Raw genomic sequence first — 22635 nt, 5'->3', positions numbered from 1 at the left:
CGTTTCCAACCATATAACAATTAACGAAGCAGTTTCAACCTTCGCCATGAAAATTAAAAGCTAAGAACACATGTGTTCATATGAACCAGCGGAGCGTGTCTCTCTCCCACACAAGCATGAATTTATTCAAACCAAAAAAAAATGAAAACAAAAGCACACAAACGCTCCAAGTAAAGTACATAAGATGTGACCGAATAAAAATATAGTTTCAAGAGAAGGAACCTGATAATTTGTCGATGAAGAAGGGGATGCCTTGGGTATCCCCAAGCTTAGATGCTTGAGTCTTCTTGAAATATGCAGGGATGAACCACCGGGGCATCCCCAAGCTTAGAGCTTTCACTCTTCTTGATCATATTGTATCATCCTCCTCTCTTGACCCTTAGAGGGTTAGTGCACGATAAAAAACTCACATGTTCAGAGGTGACACAATCATTCTTATCACTTCTGGACATTGCCTAAAGCTACTGGGAGTTAGTGGAACAAAGAAATCCATCCCACATAGCAAAAGAGGCAATGCGAAATAAAAGGCAGAATCTGTCAAAACAGAACAGTCCGTAAAGACGAATTTCTAAGAGGCACCAGACTTGCTCAAATGAAAATGATGAAATTGAATGAAAGTTGCGTACATATCTCAGGATCACTCACGTAAATTGGCAGAATTTTCTGAGTTACTACAGAGAATTAGGCCCAGATTCGTTACAGCAAGAAATCTGTTTCTGCGCAGTAATCCTAATCTAGTATGATCCTTACTATCAAAGACTTTACTTGGCACAACAATGCAATAAAATAAGATAAGGAGAGGTTGCTACAGTAGTAACAACTTCCAAGACTCAAATATAAAACAAAAGTACTGTAGTAAAACAAATACGTGGGTTATCTCCCAAGAAGTTCTTTCTTTATAGCCATTAAGATGGGCTCAGTAATTTTAATGATGCACTCCCAAGAAATAAGAGTTGAAGCAAAAGAGAGCATCAAGAAGCAAATTCAAAACACATTTAAGTCTAACCACCTTCCTATGCAAAGGAATCTTGTACACAAATGAATTCATGAAAAACAAAGTGACAAGCATAAGAGGATAAAACATGAGTAACTTCAAGATTCTCAACATAAAGAGGGGAAACTTAATATTATTAAGATGCATATAACCATGTTTCCCTCTCTCATAATAACTTTCAGTAGCATCATTGATGAAATCCACAATATACCCATCACTTAAAACATTCTTATCATGGTTCATATGCATAGAAGTATCATTAATTTTGGCATAAGGAGAGTTCTTCTCATTAATAGTAATTGGAGCAAGATTATTATCAAGAATTTGAACATGGTAAACAAGTTGCATATTAAGGGAATTGTTTTTGGCAATCCAATCATAACTATGACAAGTTTCATAAGGATAGTTATAACCTATATCATAGCATTCTTTATAATAATCATTAAAGGTCGGAGGCACAGTGTCATCATAAGAAATAGAATAGTTATCTTTCACAGTCGGTTTATCTGTGACCATACCATCATTGTTATTAGAAGGAGATGTATCAAACACATAATGATCAGTAGCAAAAGGATTTTCAAACACCTCTTCCCCAAGCTTAGAGCTTTCTATATCATTATGGGAGGAAGCATGGATAGTACTGATACTATGACAATTATTAACATCATCATTTTCAGAATTAGTTTCCCAGAGATTTGCAATATCAAAAGTAGTGTGCTCTTTCAAATCATGGTCACTAATGTATGTAAAGGGCATAGGAAGATCATTGTATTCAGATTCATTATCATAATAGTCATTAGGAGCAACATACTTACGTTTACGTATCGTTATCTCTTTCTCTTCATTCCCCTTCTTCTTCTTCTTCTTCTTCTTCGTTCCCTTCTTCTTCTTCGTTCCCTTCTTCTTCTTCTCTTCCTTCTCCTCGTTCCCTTCTTCAGGAGGAAGATGCTTGAACGGAGGCTTCTCCACATAACCTGATTTATTTCCAGAAACAATAGAAGAAACTTGGGAGGATTCCTCCTTTTCATTAATAAGTTCAAAACACACAGCAGTCCTATCATATTTTGGCAAGGTGTCATCTTCTAAAATATTTTGTATGTAAGTATTTGTATGGCAATTATCAATGCAATAAGAAAAACACCCATGCAGGACATCATCAATATCAAGATCACTCGTATGTAACAAAGAGATTTTTCTTAATAACTCTTCACACCACAAAAATAAAGTAAGTTCATCATGCTGATTAGGAGTAATTCCATCATCACAATACAAATTTGCAGCAAACTTTTTTACCAAGATCATCTAGAGCCCTAAACCACTTTCTAGTTTTTTCATTAATATGATGGATACAATATTCATCTTTGATTTGATTAATTCCACAAGGTCTATGCATTCCACAAAAATTAACATGCTTATAGGAAATAGCATTCGTAGGAGTTTGAGCATGTTTATTGCAATCATTAACAACAATTTCATCTTTCATGCAAGCATCTTTAAAAGGTTCATGATACTTATCAAAATTATTCTTAGGCAATTCAAAATGAGAGGCAAAAGCTTTATAAAGATTTGCAACAATTTGAGAGTCAAGACCATAGGTAGCACTCATATTTCGAAATTTACCAGTATCCATAAAAGTTTCAATGCATTCATAATCATAATTTATACCTGACTCTTTACCTTTGTTGTTCTCCCATCCTTCAGTATTCTCCTGTATTCTTTCAAGAAAATCCCATCTAGCTTCAACCTCCTTGCTTGTGAAAGATCCCTCCAAACAGGCATCTAGATAGTCCTTGTGATGTCCTGAAAGCCTTGCATAAACATTATTAATAATAACATTACGGGGGAGCTCATGAATGGGACATTTGAGCATTAGTGACTTCAATCTCCCCCACGCTTGAGAAATACTCTCTCCATCACGAGGATAAAAGTTATAAATATAATTCCTATCAATATGCACTTCATGAGGAGGATAAAATTTAGAATAAAAGAGAGATACAATTTCCTCCCAACCAAGAGAATGATTATTCTTCAACAATTTATACCAATGCGCCGCTTTACCGTGACAAATAAACAGAGAATAGCTTCTTCCTCACTTCATCCATAGAGATACCTGCACACTAGAATAACCCGCATAATTCATGCAAAAACAGTAAATGATCTCCAGGATGGACAGTTCCATCCCCTTCATAGCGGTTATCCATAACACGTTCAATAATTTTCATGGATATCTTGAAAGCAGTACTTGCAGTAGGTGGATTTAGAATATCACAAGCATCATTAGAGTTGTCGCATATGGGAGATAAAGCATTATCAGAGCAAATTTTCTCCCCTAAAGGTGGGAAGCTAAAAAGATCACAAAGACTAGCTTCCCCAAGCTTAGACTTCTCCATAGCATTAGCAGTGATTGCGTTCATACTAATAACATTGCTACTAGCATGCAAATGAGGTTCCATAGGTTCTTTAATTTTCGCATCACACAATTCATGTCTTAACTTAGGAAATAAATTAAAAAGCTCATAGTTGTTTTCCATTATGCCTTACTAGTGTAAAACAAGAAACAAAAAGATGCAATTGCAGGATCTAAAGGAAATAGCTTCGAGCACTCACACACCGGCAACAATGCTAGGAAATAGCTTAGTAGTCGGAGGATGTGAATACCTTTTACCTTACCTCCCCGGCAACAGTGCCAGAAAATATGCTTGATGTCTACTCACGTTTCTTTTCCTGTAGACAGTGTTGGGCCTCCAAGAGCAGAGGTTTGTAGAACAACAGCAAGTTTTCCCTTAAGTGGATCACTCCAAGGTTTATCGAACTCGGGGAGGAAGAGGTCAAATATATCCCTCTCAAGCAACCCTGCAACCACAAAGCAAGAAGTCTCTTGTGTCCCCAACACACCTAATACACTTGTCAGATGTATAGGTGCACTAGTTCGGCGAAGAGATAGTGAAATACAGGTGGTATGAATATATATGAACAGTAGTAACGGCACCAGAAAATAGCTTGATGCTACAACTGGCGTGTGGTTAATGGTGGTAATATTGCAGGTAGTACAGATGCAGTAGAACAGTAAACAAGCAGTGACTTCAGTATTTGGGAACAAGGCCTAGGGATTATACTTTCGCTAGTGGACACTCTCAACATTGATCACATAACAGAATAGATAAATGCTATACTCTACACTCTCTTGTTGGATGATGAACACCACTAATTGTGTAGGATTACACGAACCCTCAATGCCGGAGTTAACAAGCTCCACAATATTCGATATTCATGTTTAAATAACCTTAGAGTGCATGATAGATCATTGCAATTACACCAAGTACTAACATAGCATGCACACTGTCACCATCACACTATGAAGGAGGCATAGATCACATCAATACTATCATAGCAATAATTAACTTCATAATCTACAAGAGATTACAATCATAACCTACGCCAAGTACTACACGATGCACACACTGTCACCATTACACCGTGGAGGAGGAATAGAGTACTTTAATAACATCACTAGAGTAGCACATAGATAAATAGTGATACAAAGCACATTGCAATCATAAAGGGATATAAATAAGCACTTCACTATGCTATCCATAACAGTGAATAAGTATTCTGTGAAATATAGCCTAAGAGACCCACACGGTGCACACACTGTCACCTTTACACACGTGGGACAAGGAGTCTCCGGAGATCACATAAGTAAAATTCACTTGACTAGCATAACGGCATCTAGATTACAAGCATCATCATATGGATCTCAATCATGTAAGGCAGCTCATGAGATCATTGTATTGAAGTACATAGGAGAGAGATTAACCACATAGCTACCGGTACAGCCCTTAGCCTCGATGGAGAACTACTCCCTCCTCATGGGAGACAGCAGCGGTGATGAAGATGGCCGTGGAGATGGTAGCGGTGTCGATGGGGAAGCCTTCCGGGGGCACTTCCCCGTCCCTGCGGCGTGCCGGAATAGAGAGTCTTGTCCCCCCAGATCTTGGCTTCGCGATGGCGGCGGCTCTGGAAGGTTTCTCGTACTGTGGCTTTTCCGTCTCGAAGATTTAGGTCAGGGACCTTTAAATAGGCGAAGAGGCGGAGTCGGAAGGCTGACGGGGCGGTGACACACTAGGGGGGCGCGGTCCACCCCCTGGCCGCGTCGGCCTGTCATCTGGGGCCCACAGGGCCCTCCTCTGGTGGCTCTCGGGTGTTCTGGAAGCTTCGTGGGATTCTAAGATGCTGGGCGTTGATTTCGTCCAATTCCGAGAATATTTCCTTACTAGGATTTCTGAAACCAAAAATAGCAGAAAACAGGAACTAGCACTTCGGCATCTCGTCAATAGGTTAGTTCCGGAAAACGCATAAAATCATCATAAAGTGTGAACAAAACATGTAGGTATTGTCATAAAACAAGCATGGAACATAAGAAATTATCGATACGTCGGAGACGTATCAGCGGAGGACCTTTAGTCGCGGTTCTTCTAGCCAACCGCGACTAAAGGCCGCCGCTGGTTTAGGGTTTTAGCCCCCCCTAAATCTGCTTTCTTTTTAATTTGTATTGTTTTATTTCTTTTGTGTTTAATTTTAATTTTGAAGGAGTTTCACATATTCTACGGTACTACATACATGCATATGAATGTACAATTTCAAACAAATTTGAAATTAGAACCAAAAAGAATTCAAGAGGAATATACAATATATATTCAATATCGGATGACCATATATAATTTTGAACAAGTTTCCATACATCATTTACTGCATCAGAAGTTCTACGTCCTCGTAATAGTGTTCTCCTTTAGGATGGAGGACTTCCCTCATGAACCATCCTGCTAGTTCCTCTTGAAGTGGTCGGAAGCGAACTTCTGGACTAAGCGTCTTCCTGAGGTTATTCCTCTTGACATTGTTATCAGACGGCTGCCGCTCAGAGGTGTATCTCCGGATCATCTCACAAACATAGTATACACATAGATTGGTCCCCGGTGGCTGAATATCCCCAGTCACTGACCTTCTAAATTGTAGCTCTTTTTTGAATTCACCGACCTTTTCATCTGCGAACCGTCTCCAAACCCTACGAGGCAAAGAAAATTAAATGAACAAGAGAGTTATTAGTTACTTGATATTAGGAAATGAACGAAATGGGCCGATCGATATAGAGCGCAAATGAATGAAAATAATTACTTCTGCATCATTTTTCTCATGTTGACCCAAAGCTTTGCATCCATATTCAGAGAGTCGATGATGAGAACTGTGGAGGTGTGAAATTGAATTACTAGCAGAATCCCAGCTTTTTCAAACCATTATCGCATCCGGGGTACAACGACTTTTTGTGATCCTCTAACATGCGATCCAAATTCTCCCTCTCCTTTTCAGTTTCGCAGCGTCTCCGTGCATCAGCAATGGTCCGACCAAGATCATGAACGGGCTCATCACGTGCCTCTTCTTCACCTTCCCCTTCACCTTCCCCTCTGTTGGAGATATGCCCAAGAGGCAATAATAAAAGTGGTTATTATATATCTTTATGTTTATGATGAATGTTTATATACCATGCTAAAATTGTATTAACCGAAACATTGATACATGTGTGATATGTAAACAACAAAGAGTCCCTAGTATGCCTCTTAACTAGCATGTTGATTAATGGATGATTAGTTTCATAATCATGAACATTGGATGTTATTAATAACAAGGTTATATCATTATATGAATGATGTAATGGACACACCCAATTAAGCGTAGCATAAGATCACGTCATTAAGTTATTTGCTATTAGCTTTCGATACATAGTTACCTAGTCCTTATGACCATGAGATCATGTAAATCACTTATACCGGAAAGGTACTTTGATTACATCAAACGCCACTGCGTAAATGGGTGGTTATAAAGGTGGGATTAAGTATCCGGAAAGTATGAGTTGAGGCATATGGATCAACAGTGGGATTTGTCCATCCCGATGATGGATAGATATACTCTGGGCCCTCTCGGTGGAATGTCGTCTAATGTCTTGCAAGCATATGAATAAGTTCATAAGAGACCACATACCACGGTACGAGTAAAGAGTACTTGTCAGGAGACGAGGTTGAACAAGGTATAGAGTGATACCGATGATCAAACCTCGCACAAGTAAAATATCGTGTGACAAAGGGAATTGGTATCGTATGTGAATGGTTCATTCAATCACTAAAGTCATCGTTGAATATGTGGGAGCCATTATGGATCTCCAGATCCCGCTATTGGTTATTGGTCGGAGAGAGTACTCAACCATGTCCACATAGTTCGCGAACCGTAGGGTGACACACGTAAGGTTTGATGTTGAAATGGTAGAACTTGAATATGGAATGGAGTTCGAAGTATTGTTCAAAGTCTCGGATGGGATCCCGGACATCACGAGGAGTTCCGGAATGGTCCGGAGAATAAGATTCATATATAGGAAGTCATTTTATAAGTTTGAAAATGATCCGGTGATTTTACGGAAGGTTCTAGAAGGTTATAGAAAAGTTCGGAAGGAATCACTAAGGAAGGAGGAGTCCCGGAGGGACTCCACCTCCCCATGGCCGGCCAACCCTAGTGGGGGAGTCCAAGGTGGACTCCACCTAAGGGGGCCGGCCACCCCCCCTCATGGAAGGGTGGGAATCCCACTTGAGGTCTTGGGTAGGTTTCCCTACACATGGAGGGTTTTGGGTTGGGGTCTTATTCGAAGACTTGTAGTCCAACACTTGGGGGTTCCACCTGTATAATGAGGAGCAAGGGGAGGGGGCCGGCCACTCCAAAGCCATTGTGGCCGCACCCCTCATAGTGGTCGGCCACCTCCCCCTCTCCAAAACCCTAGCTGCCCCCTCTCCTCCACCTCTCCCGAAACGCTTAGCGAAGCTCCGACGGAGATCTCCATCACCACAGACACCACGCCGTCGTGCTGCCGGATTCAAGGAGGAGCTACTACTTCCGCTGCCCACTGGAACGGGGAGAAGGACGTCTCTTCATCAACACCGAACGTGTGACCGAGTACGGAGGTGCTGCCCGATCGTGGCACCGTGATCAAGATCTTCTACGCGCTTTTGCAAGCGGCAAGTGATCATCTACCGCAGCAACAAGAGCCTCATCTTGTAGGCTTTGGAAATCTTCAAGGGTGAGTCTCGATCATCTCCTCGTTGCTCCCATCTTCTAGATTGCATCTTGGCTTGGATTGCGTTCTCGCGGTAGGAAATTTTTTGTTTTCTATGCAACGAATCCCTACAGTGGTATCAGAGCCGTGTCTATGCATAGATGGTTGCACGAGTAGAACAAAATGGTTTTGTGGGCGTTGATGCTCTTGTTGTCTTTAGTTTGAGTACTTTGCATCTTTGTGGCATAGTGGGATGAAACGGCTCGGACTAACTTTACATGACCGCGTTCATGAGACTTGTTCCTCGTTCGACATGCAACTTGTATTGCATAAGAGGCTTTGCGGGTGTCTGTCTCTCCTACTATAGTGAAGATTCAATTTACTCTTCTATTGACAACACTAGTATCACCGTTGTGGTTCATGTTCGTAGGTAGATTAGATCTCTCTCGAAAACCCTAAACCACGTAAAATATGCAAACCAAATTAGAGACGTCTAACTTGTTTTTGCAGGGTTTGGTGATGTGATATGGCCATAATGTGATGATGAATATGTATGAGATGATCATTATTGTATTGTGGCAACCGGCAGGAGCCTTATGGTTGTCTTTAAATTTCATGTTGAGTAGTATTTCAAAGTAGTTGTAATAGTTGCTACATGAGGTGAACAACCATGAAGACGGCGCCATGGACCTTGACGCTACGCCGACGATGATGGAGATCATGCCCGAAGATGATGGAGATAATGTCCGTGCTTTGGAGATGAAGATCAAAGGCGCAAAGACAAAAGGGCCATATCATATCACATATAAACTGCATGTGATGTTAATCCTTTTATGCATCTTATTTTGCTTAGATCGCGAGGGTAGCATTATAAGATGATCCCTCTCACTAAAATATCAAGATAATAAAGTGTTCATCCTTAATAGCACCGTTGCCAAGACTTGTCGTTTCGAAGCATCTCGTGATGATCGGGTGTGATAGAATCAACAAGTGCATACAACGGGTGCAAGCCAGTTTTGCACATGCGGATACTAAGGTGGCCTTGACGAGCCTAGCATGTACAGACATGGTCTCGGAACATGTGATACCGAAAGGTAGAGCATGAATCATATGATTGATATGATGAATACTTTGAGTGTTGGCCATTGAAATTACACCTTGTCTCGTGATGATCAGACTTAGGTGTGGTGGATTTGGTTCGTGTGATCACTAAGACAATGCGAGGGATATTGTTTTGAGTGGGAGTTCACCTAGATTTTTAATTATGTTGAATTAAAATTTGAACTCAATTTGTCATAAACTTAGTCTAAACTATTGCAAATATATGTTGTAGAGATGGCGTCCCCAATCAATTTTAACCAGTTCCTAGAGAAAGAAAAGCTTAAGAGAAACGGTAGCAACTTCACCGACTGGTTCCGTCATGTGAGGTTCTTCCTCTCTGGCGGAAATCTACAATATGTGCTTGATGCACCGCTAGGTGACCCTCCTGCAGAAACTGAAACCGATGAAGTAAAGAATGTTTACGCGACTCGGAAAGCTCGGTACTCTCAAGTTCAGTGTGCCATCATGTGCAGTCTGGAAGCCGATCTTCAAAAACGTTTTGAGCACCACGATCCTCATGTGATGAGGTCTAAGACCCCGGGTGTGGCCCGATCTCGCGGATTGACTTCGAAACCAAGGGGGAAGATGGGAAAACGCGAGGAACACGAAGAACACGGCGATGAACACGAGGAACTCCGAGACTCACGCACACACACACCCCGATACACCCGATGCTTACCTCCGTGGCTCGATGGACCACGCCAATAGAATCTCCGAGGAAGAGACACGCGGTAGAATTCCCCGGGGAGAGATTGGGATTGGAGAAGAAGAGCTTGGTGAGGGAGAGAGAGTATCTTGTACTAGAATCTCACTCAACAAGTTCCAAATCAACAACCAAGGTGCCTTGATTACAGAGGGATGATGCCCAAGGGAGACTAAGCTCAAATTTAGGTTTGAGTTCAAAACAAGTCTAACCCTAATCTGGAGGAAGGGGTGAGGTACTTATAGGTCCAGATTCGTACAGGGGTAAAATCGGCACTACATAAATTATCCTGGTCCATAGATGCGAAATCAACGGCTGAGATGAAGTCAACAGGGGCTTGGCCGGCAGTGCCGGTGATGATTGGCCGGCAGTGCCGGTGGGGCCGGCAGTGCCGCTGGTCAGAGGACGGCAGTGCCGCTGGTCACGTCTTCCGCTGGAGAGGCCGGCAGTGCCGGTGTCAGGGGGGCGGCAGTGCCGGGGTGAGCAGGCCGGCAGTGCCGGTTGCTTGAGGCCGGCAGTGCCGGGGTGAGCAGGCCGGCAGTGCCGGTGCCTGGAGGCCGGCAGTGCCGGCCCTGGGGGCGTCCTTCGGCGGCCACTCTTCTCCTCCTCCTTCCTTGTCCATCTTCGGGTCTGCTGCGACTTCCTTCTCTCGAGGTTCATATCTGATAACACAAAGCATATCGGCCTGAGGTAGTAGTCCATCCAATGGGGTATCAAGATCAAGGGTAGTGAGGAGTGAGTTCACCTTATCATGTAGCGCTTTGACTCGGGCTCGTGTCATCGGTCCACTTGGGGGACTTGTTGGTCTTGGTGTGGAGGTGACCGAAGGCCACCCCGCATCATCTCCCCCCCCTTGGGAAAGAGTCGTCCTCGACTCTTGTTCCTCTCCATCTTCATGATATGGCGACAAGTCCGCAACGTTGAAGGTGTTGCTCACCAAGTACTTGGAGGTGGGAATGTCGATGACGTAAGCGTTGTTGTTGATGCGTTTGAGAACCTTGAAGGGGCCATCTCCTCTTGGCTTGAGTTTGGAGTTGCGTTCACGAGGGAACCGTTCCTTCCGGAGGTGGATCCAAACGAGGTCTCCTTCTTGAAATATCCTTTCCTTCTTCTTGGCGTTGAGGCGGGCAGCTTGACGAAGCACATGTTCTTGTATGGTTGCCCTTGTCTCTTCATGTAGTTTCTTCACGTCGGCGGCGCGCTTGGCGAAGTCCATGTTCGTCCGCTCATGAAGGGGAAGTGGTAGTATGTCGAGTGGCGTGAGCGGCTCGAACCCGTAGACGACCATGAATGGGCTCCTTGATGTAGTCGAGTGCTTGGCGCGGTTGTAGGCGAACTCCGCGTGTGGGATGCATTCCTCCCATGACTTCAAGTTTTTCTTCACGAGGATGCGTAGGAGGGTGGAGAGGCTTCGATTGACCACTTCCGTTTGGCCGTCCGTTTGCGGGTGCGATGATGATGAGAATAAGAGCTTCACTCCAAATTTTGCCATGAGCGTCTTCCAAAGATAACTCATGAACTTGACGTCTCGATCCGACACAATGCTTTGTGGCACTCCATGTAGGCGAACGATTTCCCTGAAAAACAATGAAGCAATGTGTGAAGCATCGTCGCTCTTATGGCAAGGTATGAAATGAGCCATCTTAGAGAATCTATCCACTACCACAAATATAGAGTCATGACCATGCTTAGTGCGAGGTAAGCCTAAAACGAAATCCATGCTAATATCGGTCCATGGTGCATGTGGAATAGGCAATGGGGTATAAAGACCATAGGGATTTGAGGTAGACTTAGCTTGTAAGCATGTGGTGCACCGGCGGCAAAGGCGTTCTACGTCGCGGTACATTCTTGGCCAATAGTAGTGGGTTGAGAGCATGGCATATGTCTTCTCTCGACCAAAGTGACCCATAAGACCTCCTCCATGAGACTCTTGCAAAAGCAATTTTCGAAGCGAAGACTCGGGAATGCAAATCTTGTTAGCTTTGAACAAATAGCCATCATGCAAATAGAAATCATCCACTCCTCGCTCAACGGAGCACTTCTCAAAAATGGGAGCAAAGAAAGAATCGGAAGGATAGAGTTCTTTGATCTCTTCAAGTCCCAAAACATGAAAATCCAAACGAGTTAGCAAAAGGGTGTTTTTGCGGGAAAGAGCATCCGCCACAACATTGTCCTTGCCCTTCTTGTATTTGATCACATATGGGAAGGACTCAATGAACTCGACCCATTTTGCATGTCGCTTGTTCAAGTTGTGTTGGCTTTTCAAATATTTCAAGGACTCATGGTCGGAATGAATGATAAACTCTTTTGGCCAAAGATAGTGTTGCCAAACTTCAAGAACACGAACCAAAGCGTAGAGCTCCTTGTCATATATAGGATAGTTGAGGCGTGCGCCATCTAACTTCTCACTATAGTATGCCACGGGTTTGCCCTCTTGCATAAGAACACCACCGATACCAAGCCCACTTGCATCACACTCAATCTCAAAAGTTTTGGCAAAATTTGGAAGAACAAGAAGTGGAGCTTCGGTAAGGCGTTTCTTCAACTCATCAAAAGCATTTTGTTGGGCCTTGCCCCAAACAAACGGAACATTCTTCTTGGTAAGCTCATTCAAAGGGCAAGCGATGGTGCTAAAGTCTTTCACAAAGCGGCGATAAAACCCGGCAAGTCCATGGAAGCTTCGGACTTGGCCAACATTTGTAGGGGTAGGCCAATTATGGATGGCCTCCACCTTGGAAGAATCAACTTCAATCCCATTAGCGGAAACCACAAAACCAAGAAAAACCAATTTGTTTTGAGCAAATGTGCACTTGGGGAGGTTAGCATAAAGCTTTTCATTGCGCAAGATGCACAAGACTTCTCTCACATGTTGCACATGGTCCTCGAGGTTTTTGCTATAAATAAGAATATCATCGAAGTAGACAACCACGCTCTTGCCAATGAGAGGACGCAAGATGTGATTCATGAGGCGCATGAAAGTAGATGGTGCATTGGAAAGACCAAAAGGCATAACGAGCCATTCATAGAGACCAAGTTTGGTCTTGAATGCCGTTTTCCATTCATCACCAATAGCCATGCGGATTTGATGGTAACCACTACGCAAATCGACTTTGGAGAAAATTGTGGCACCACTAAGTTCATCAAGCATGTCATCTAAACGCGGAATGGGATGGCGGTAACGGACGGTAATGGCATTGATGGGGCGACAATCCATACACATCCGTTGCGTCTCATCCGGTTTAGGCACAAGAATCACGGGAACCGCACAAGGGCTAAGGCTTTCTCGGACGTACCCTTTTGCGAGAAGATCTTGAATTTGGCGGTTGATCTCCTTGGTCTCTTCGGGGTTGGTGCGGTAGGCGGCACGGTTTGGAAGCGGAGCGCCGGGTATGAGGTCGATGCGGTGTTCTATGCCGCGGAGTGGTGGTAGTCCATGAGGGAGCTCGTCGGGGAAGACGTCTCGAAATTCCTGCAAAAGAGACAACAAAGACGGAGGAATGTTGGTTAAGTCGTTAGTCTCCGACGCGGGTCCCTTGCATATGAGCACATAGTGCAATATGGTGGATGGGTTCTCTTGGAGCTCTCTCCACTCACTCTTGGTGGCTAGAAGGACACTCTTGGGCTCACTCATGTATGGCTTGTGGCGCTCACTCTCTTTGTGGTGGGTCGCTCCCTCTCCTCTCATCTCACTATGGTGGGTGCGGAGTTGTGCCCTCGCTAAAGCCTTCGCATTATCCGCGATGATTTGGCTAGGAGTCATCGGGCGCAACTCGAACTTCTTGTCGTTGACCTTGAAGGTGTATGTGTTGGAGAGTCCATCATGTATAGCCTTCTTGTCATATTGCCAAGGGCGGCCAAGCAACATGTGGCACACCGTCATGGGTACCACGTCACACTCGATGGTGTCCTCATAAGGGCCGATCTTGAAGTTGACGGTGACGGTATGTTGTATCTTGACGTTGCCCTTGTCACTCAACCATTGGATATGGTAGGGGTGAGGATGCTTGCGGAGAGTGAGGTGGAGCTTCTCACACAACTCGGTGCTCGCAAGGTTATGGCAACTTCCACCATCGATGATGACCTTGATAGACTTGCCACCAATTCCGGCACGGGTTTGGAAGATGTTGCACCGTTGTTCTTCCATATCATGAGGTTGTGTGGTTAGCACCCTTGTGACCACAAGTGAGGGACTTGGGTCATGTTCACATAAGAGAGGATCTTCTCCACTTTCTTGCTCATAAGCTTCTTCACTTGCCACGGCGGCTTGCACAAGGGCTTCATATTCATCCTCATCAAGAGTCTCGATGTCACCATTCTCCATAGTGATCATGACCTTGGTGTTCTTGCACTCAAACGATTTGTGACCTTGGGTGCCACACTTGAAGCAAGTGACACTAGAGGGTCCCGTGGATGCCTTAGAGGAGGCGGTGGAGGAGACCGTTTGCTTCATGCGACTTTGGATAGTCGGTTTCTTGGAAGGTGTAGAGGAGGCTTCGGCCTTGGCACTTGTAGCATAAGGAGTTGATGAAGTAGGAGGGGTCGATGTAGCGAGCTTGGAGGAGAAATAGGACTTGGCCTTGGAGTACTTGATGTCCTCAATCACTTGGCGCTCGGCCTTCGATGCTTGGTGGACTAGCTCAACCATGTTGGAGTAAGGTTGGAACTCGACAATCCTCTTGATGGGATAAGTAAGGCCATTGAAGAAACGAGCAATTGTTTGTTCCTCCGACTCTTGGATGTTGGCTCGCATCATAGTGAGCTCCATCTCCTTGTAGAACTCCTCAACGGTCTTGGTGCCTTGCTTCAACTTTTGGAGCTTGTTGAAGAGGTCGGTCATGTAGTGTGCGGGGACAAAACGAGCATGCATCTCCTTCTTCATATCTTCCCAAGTATCAATAGGAGGTTCACCCTTCTCTTCCCGAAGAGTGAGGACTTGCTCCCACCAAGTGTTGGCGTAGTCTTCAAACTCGAGTGATGCCATAGCCACTTTCTTGGCACCGGAGTAGTTGTGGATGCGGAAGATCTTGTCCACCTTGAGTGCCCATGAGAGGTAAGCTTCGGCGTCGTCTTCACCTTTGAACTTGGGCATGTTGAACTTGAGCTTGCCATACATGTTCTCTTCATCCTCCAAGTTTCTTCTACGAGGAGGGGCGCCGTCAACTCTTGCGGCTAGAGGTGGAATAGGAGGTCTTCTACGGCCAACCATAGCATTGGGTTGGTCGTGGAGTTGAACACTTGCTTCACTTGGTTCACGGTGAGGATGTGGTTGAAGATCTTGTCGCGGTTGAGGACGATGCTCAATGTTGGGTCTCTCATCTTGATCATGGTGAGGCTCTCCTCGTCCACGTTGGTCATGGTGAGGGTGGCGACGAAGATCTCGTCGAGGTGGATCTTGAGGATCTTGGTCTTGGGGATGGCCATCACGCCCATGGTGAGCGTGGCGATCCGCTTGGTGGCGATCTTGTTGAAGGCCTTGAGCTTGTGGAGGACGCTCATGTGGACGAGCATGGCGATGTATTTCTCCACGCCTAGAGTTGGAGCGGGAGTCTTCATGACGAGCATGTGAGCGATGAGGTCGATGATGGTCTTCACGCCTTGAAGAAGAGCTTGGGGATGAAAGGCCACCATGAGAGTAATGGTCTTCATGCCTTGAGGAAGAGCTTGATGAAGAGGAAGTAGAGCGGTGTCGACGATGGCGACCCAAGTTGGTGATGGCGCGCTCGAGGCTATCCATGCGCCGCTCCATGTTGGCATCATTGGCCGCCATTTGCCCATTCAAGTTGTCCGTAGCTTCACGAAGAAGGGCCAAGTCTTGGTTGACGGTGGAGAAGTTGTGAGCCACCTCATCGTATTGCTCGTCGATGCGCGTCTCGAAGAGGGAGAGTTGCTCCTTGAACTCTTGTCGTTGCGTCCATAGGTTGTGTTGAGTAGCCAACCTCTCGGTGTTGCGAAGGATCTCTTCATCCCTATTGGTATCTCCGTTCCTATCCATGATGGAAAGACAAGAACTATGTTGTGTATGTTAGTGGAAGGAGACTACCTCGCACTCTTACCAAGGTAAGATAGTATTGAGGCAATCCACCAAACCGAAAGCAAGATCAAGTGTATCGGGAACACACGCAAAACCACACGCAAAAGCTAGCAAATATGGTGTTAGGCGAGTGTTGTGGAAAGCCAAAAGACAAATCCAAGATCGAGTATGTTGTCAAAAGTGGGTGAGGTCCAAAAATTAAGTGTCCAAATGGTGATCACAAAAACACGGAAAAGTTGTGGAACACACACACGAGATAAGCGGGGTTAGTGCAACCAAAAGTGAGCGGAAAAGTGTATGTATAAGTGCTCGGTGTCACACTAACACAAGGAGAGTCAAAGCTTTGGTTGCAAAGGAAGAGACAACAAGATTCACACGCGGCCTCTCTTCTCGTATCTCTCTTGTATATGTTGGCACTTGCACTCGTTTGTATCTTTGGTGGCACGTGGACACTTGTATGTATGGGCGTATGGATGTATGGTGTTACTCACACTCTTTTTGTGTTTTTGGGGCTTTTTCACACACTATGTTAGCGTTAGCCTCGCTTTTGCTATCTTGCCACACGAGTGTTTGCTTGGGTGCTTTACTCAACGCGACACACACACCTCACAATGCGGGGCCACGTGCAATGTCTCGCAACACTAAACAAGCAATGCTCGGGAAGGTTGGATCGCAAAAGGAGTGAAGAGTTGCAAGTTATACCTCGATGTGTCGTAGGCGGTGATGATCACACAACTTGCAATATGGTGGAAGGATCAAGAGTACGTTTGCAAGTCGGGGTGCCGAGAGTGTCGTCGCTTGCGTCGTAGCTGCGGGTTAGATTTACACACAAGGCACTCAAACCAGAACAAGCAAACACAAAGGTTAAGACGTGGTCGAAAAGTGGCCGGTGGGCTTGGCTGGTCTCTGGCGGCAGTGCCGGCTGAATCGAAGCGGCGATTGGCGGGGCGGCAGCCGGCCTGGATGCGGCGGCAGTGCCGGCCTGGGCGGCGATGCCGGCTTTGATGGGGCGGCAGCAGCCGGTCCCCTGACGAACACTCGAGCTGTTCTTCGCGAAAGCGGCCCAAATTCGACCAAAACGTCGAAAATCGATGGAATTAAGGTCTAGAAAGTGGGGAAAACGTAGATCAACCAGAGGGGCACAAGATCCATGGATCAAAACCACTCAAAACGCAACCAAATCACAGATCGGTCAAAAGGCAATTTGGGGCTATTTTTGGGGATTTTTGGAAAATTTTCTAGGGACGAAATCGGGTGGGTGGAAGGTCAAATCCGCGGTAACCAAGAGCTGCTGATACCATATGATGAGGTCTAAGACCCCGGGTGTGGCCCGATCTCGCGGATTGACTTCGAAACCAAGGGGGAAGATGGGAAAACGCGAGGAACACGAAGAACACGGCGATGAACACGAGGAACTCCGAGACTCACGCACACACACACCCCGATACACCCGATGCTTACCTCCGTGGCTCGATGGACCACGCCAATAGAATCTCCGAGGAAGAGACACGCGGTAGAATTCCCGGGAGAGATTGGGATTGGAGAAGAAGAGCTTGGTGAGGGAGAGAGAGTATCTTGTACTAGAATCTCACTCAACAAGTTCCAAATCAACAACCAAGGTGCCTTGATTACAGAGGGATGATGCCCAAGGGAGACTAAGCTCAAATTTAGGTTTGAGTTCAAAACAAGTCTAACCCTAATCTGGAGGAAGGGGTGAGGTACTTATAGGTCCAGATTCGTACAGGGTAAAATCGGCACTACATAAATTATCTGGTCCATAGATGCGAAATCAACGGCTGAGATGAAGTCAACGGGGGCTTGGCCGGCGGTGCCGGTGATGATTGGCCGGCAGTGCCGGTGGGGCGGCAGTGCCGCTGGTCGAGGAGGGCAGCGGTGCCGCTGGTCACGTCTTCGGCTGGAGAGGCGGCAGTGCCGGTGTCGGGCGGCGATGCCGGGTGAGCAGGCGGCAGTGCCGGTTGCTTGAGGCAGCGGTGCCGGGGTGAGCGAGCAGCCGGTGCCGGTGCACGGAGGCCGGCGGTGCCGGCCTGGGGCGTCCTTCGGCGGCCACTCTTCTCCTCCTCCTTCCTTGTCCATCTTCGGGTCTGCTGCGACTTCCTTCTCTCGAGGTTCATATCTGATAACACAAAGCATATCGGCCTGAGGTAGTAGTCCATCCAATGGGGTATCAAGATCAAGGGTAGTGAGGAGTGAGTTCACCTTATCATGTAGCGCTTTGACTCGGGCTCGTGTCATCGGTCCACTTGGGGGACTTGTTGGTCTTGGTGTGGAGGTGACCGAAGGCCACCCCGCATCATCATGAGTTGGTCAATGAGCTGAGAGCTATATTTGAAACTCATGCGGTCGTGGAATGCTATGAAGCATCGAAACACTTCTTCATCTGCATGATGGAAGAAGGCAGCTCCGTTAGTGAGCACATGCTCGCCATGACCGGGCATGCAAAGAAACTCAGTGACTTGGGAATAGTGATTCCTAACAGACTGGGGATTAATCATGTCCTTCAATCACTGCCACCAAGTTACAAGAACTTTGTGATGAACTACAATATGCAGAACATGAACAAAGAGTTACCTGAACTCTTTGGCATGCTAAAAGCTACTGAGATTGAGATCAAGAAAGAGCACCAAGTGTTGGTGGTCAACAAGACCACCAGTTTCAAGAAACAGGACAAGTCTAAGGGACCTAAGAATGGCCCTAAGCCTGATGCTGAGTGCTATTACTGCAAGGAGAAGGGACACTGGAAGCGTAATTGCTCCAAGTATCTGGCTGATCTGAAGAGCGGCCTTGTCAAGAAGAAGAAAGAAGGTATATCTGATATACATGTTATAGATGTTTATCTCACTGGTTCTCGTACTAGTACCTGGGTATTTGATACTGGTTCGGTTGCTCATATTTGTAACTCGAAATAGGAACTAAAGAATAAACGAAGACTACTGAAAGATGAAGTGACGATGCGCGTTGGGAACGGATCCAAAGTCGATGTGATCGCTGTCGGCACACTTCCTCTACATCTACCTTCGGGATTAGTTTTAAGCCTAAATAATTGTTATTTTGTACCCGCGTTGAGCATGAACATTATATCTGGATCTTGTTTAATGCAAGACGGTTATTCATTCAAGTCTGAGAATGAAGGTTGTTCTATTTTTATGAATAATATCTTTTATGGTCGAGCACCTGAAAAGAATGGCTTATCTTTACTATTAAATTGCAATAGGTGACTGCCTGGTGTTACACTTGGGCCTCTCAGCTTAAAAAGTTGAAAACATGACGGCCCAAAACGAAGCGCTTTATTAGTATGTTAGATCCGCAGGCAAGAGCAAACACACGAGGTCACGATTATAGGACAAGTTCGATCGAATTTCGTTTCCTAACATCTGGAGGAAACGCCGGCTCGAATAAGGAAGCGACCTGATTACTTCTTTTTTCACACGCGAGGGGCAAAACAAGTCAGCAGGCACACGCTACAAATCGATCAGCTAGATTCTTTTTTTCCTTTTTGACACGCACACGAATTCACAATCCACCTCCCTAGCTACCAAATCTAACTAGGACCAAAATGCAATCGTGCTCACTAACATGTCTACCTTAATTCCGCGTGCTGCTGGATTGTTGGTGGGATTGAAACCGAATGGGAACCTATCCAACACTTATAAATGATGCATCTTGCAAGGGCTGAAATACTCCAAAATCGTCCTCCAAACGGTACTGGATCGAACGTATGGAGGACGCTTTTTCTTTGTATCGTATTTTGGGGATGTTGCTCTTCAGCCGCGTCCACCAAACGAAAAGAAAAAACACGAAAATAAAGATTTTCATTGAAATTTGATTATATTTTATAAGCTTGGATGAAACTGGCAAGATTATCTAACCCTAGCCTACTAGCTTCCCGATGGTGCGTTCGATGGACCGGCCCATCGTCACCACTCACCACCCCTCCACCGCAGCTCCTGTGCCGCCTCTCCCTACGAAGCGTGACGAGAAGACGTCGGTGCTTGTTCGCTGCGTCGTCGCCTACCCTCCCCAGCTGCTCCTGCTGGAAGGAGGGTTCGGGCACGGCGAACCTGCTCCTCCTCGCAAGCACCAGCATCGTTCTGCAGCTTTTTCTACAACTCAAATGCATCGAAGAGCGCCTGCTGCTGCACCGCCGCATCGTCTGGGTCTTGCCCGTCGTCGTTGGACTGATCGAAGTCGTCCCCGTCCTAGGCCGCCGCTTCCGCTGCCATCGCGTCCTCCCGTAGCTGCTGCTCCAGCGCCTCCTGCCGCTGCCGTTGATGGAGCTCCTGCATCTGCTCCTGCAGCTCCTCCTCCGCCTCGTCCTCCGCCTTGTCCTCCTCCTCCTCTTCCATTTGCGCCACCGCCGTCACCAACGCATCCGCCTCCGCCTCCCAGGCCGCCGCTTCCACTGCCATCGCGTCCTCTCGTAGCTGCTGCTCTAGCGCCTCCCGCCGCTGCCGTTGATGAAGCTCCTGCATCCGCTCCTGCAGTTCCTCAATGCGCCGCTGCTCATACAACTCGTCTACATGCCACCAAAGCTCCATCTCGTATGCACGGCGGCGCCGCTGCTCCCGCTCTGCACACCGCCGCTCGCCCATCTCATCCGCCCGGCATCGGCGCGCCTCTTTCGCCGTGGCGGCGTCGAACACTGCTATGGTGTCCGCTAGCGCCGCCTCCTCGCACGCTTCGTTCTCTGCAGACTCTGGTTCAACGTCGAACTCATGTGGTGGTGGAGATGGAGGTGGAGGTGGAGACGGTGGTGGAGGCAACTGGCCCTCGCCGGCGCGGTTCATCATTGGGTAGGTGGTGCGTAGGCGACAAGTCATGTGTTTGTGGCGGGGAAAGGGATACCGACGACTGTGGTGGCGACCATTAAATGGAGGAGGCCTTTTATAGGCGCGGCGACGCGAGAAGAGGCGGGAAGAGGCCAGAATCCGCGGAAGAAAGAGAGAGAACGTGTGGTGGCGTGTGAACGGCGGTGACGCATGGAGTAGGCGCAACACCGATGGGATGTCTCCCTTGCCCCTCTATCACGGTTAAGGCAAAGCTGCAACGCTTCATTTGTGTGTTATTGACGCGTCGGACTCACCACTCCCCGCCTCGTTTCTCGCTGTGAAGCGGGAATGGGCTTAGGGAGTCGAGCACCGTACTAGGCCGCGTTGGGTAGAAGAAAGCTTTGGAGCGCGCGACTAGAGCCGAAAATTTGTCCGGTGCGCCTTAGGATGCGACCGGAGAGCAGAGATGCCCTCACACATCGATGGTCTCTCTGGGCATAGATTGGGTTATGCTATGCAGGTACCAAAATCCACGCATACTCACAGTCACCGATCCATCCATATATATGCATGCAGTAAAATGATGTAGCCCCGGTCACCGACGTCGCTACACCAAGACCAACAAGTCCCCCAAGTGGACCGATGACACGAGCCCGAGTCAAAGCTCTACATGATGAGGTGAACTCGCTCCTCACCACCCTTGATCTTGGTACCCCTTTGGATGGATTGCTACCTCATGCCGACGTGTTATGTGTCATTTGGTACAAGGAGCATCAAGGTCACCAAGAGGAGGACACACCGTGGTCAAAGGGAGGAGAGGAGCAGCTGGACATGAAGATGGACGTGAAGATGGACATGGAGCTGGACCGGAAGTCGCCCGAAGAGCGCAAGGAAGAGAAGAAGGACGGCCGGTCCAGAACCCGGTCAGACCGGCTCCCTGACCGGGCCACCCGGTCAGACCGGCCCCCTGACCGGGCCGCCCGGTCCAAACCGGGATTTGCGCTCGTGCCATCCGGGCAACATCCCGGGGCCTCGGAACCTCGTCCGGTTGCCGCCCGGTCACAGGCCCGGTCTGGACCGGCCTGCCCGGTCCCAGACCGGCCTGCGTAACTTAAGTCGCCCAATCGGCCCGAACTTGTTTCCTTCGTACCTTTTCAGCCTGTGACGCCTTGTAAGACTATATAAGCACCCCAGACGCCCCTTTAGCTCTTTAGACTTGTTTTGAACTCAAACCTAACATTGAGCTTAGTCTCCCTTGGGTATCATCCCTCTGTAATCAAGGCCATCCTTGTTGTTGATTGGGATATTGTTGAGTGAGATTCTAGTACAAGCTACTCTCTCTCCCTCACCAATCTCTTTTTCTCCAACACCAATCTCTCACCGGGAATTCTGCCGCGTGCCTCTTCCGGGTGATTCTATTGGCGTGGTCCATCGAGCCACGGGGGTAAGTATCGGGTGTATCGGGTTGGTGTGCGTGCGTGAGTCTCGGAGTTCCTCGTGTTCGTCGTGTTCTTCGTGTTCCTCGCGTTTTCCCATCTCCCCTCTTGGTTTCGAAGTCAATCCGCGAGATCGGGCCACACACGGGGTCTTAGACCTCATCATATGGTATCAGCAGCTCTTGGTTACCGCGGATTTGACCTTCCACCCACTCGATTTCGTCCCTAGAAAATTTTCCAAAAAAATCCCCAAAAATAGCCCCAAATTGCCTCTTGACCGATCTGTGATTTGGTTGCGTTTTGAGTGGTTTTGGTCCGTGGATCTGGTGTTGTTGTGCTTGATCTACTATTTCCCCAACTTTTAGCCTCCAATTCCATCGTTTCCCTTCGATTTGGTCGATTTGGCTTGGTTTTCGTGAAGAACAAGAGAGAGAAATCGCGCGATCCGGTTGAGCACCGGTCAACCGGGCTACAGACCGGCCGGTCCGGT

General features: G+C 46.9%; 1 protein-coding gene across 1 annotated transcript in view; it reads right to left on the bottom strand.

Annotated features, from left to right (window-relative positions):
• Positions 1–20730, bottom strand: part of LOC127328760 (uncharacterized) — a 34994-nt gene extending 14264 nt beyond the window's left edge. The window contains exons 1-4 of the mRNA XM_071825470.1: positions 20263–20730; positions 12832–13423; positions 12586–12669; positions 11736–12150 (exon numbers count right to left, since the gene is read on the bottom strand). Of these exons, the coding sequence (XP_071681571.1) occupies positions 11736–12150; positions 12586–12669; positions 12832–13423; positions 20263–20730 (1559 nt within the window). The remainder of the gene's footprint in view (positions 1–11735; positions 12151–12585; positions 12670–12831; positions 13424–20262) is intronic.
• Positions 20731–22635: the final 1905 nt, after the last annotated feature.

Source organism: Lolium perenne, chromosome 2, assembly GCF_019359855.2.
Source record: "Lolium perenne isolate Kyuss_39 chromosome 2, Kyuss_2.0, whole genome shotgun sequence".
NCBI classification, from domain to species: Eukaryota; Viridiplantae; Streptophyta; class Magnoliopsida; order Poales; family Poaceae; genus Lolium; species Lolium perenne.
Note: the sequence above shows the minus strand (reverse complement) of the source record. Positions and strands in the feature narration are given on the sequence as shown.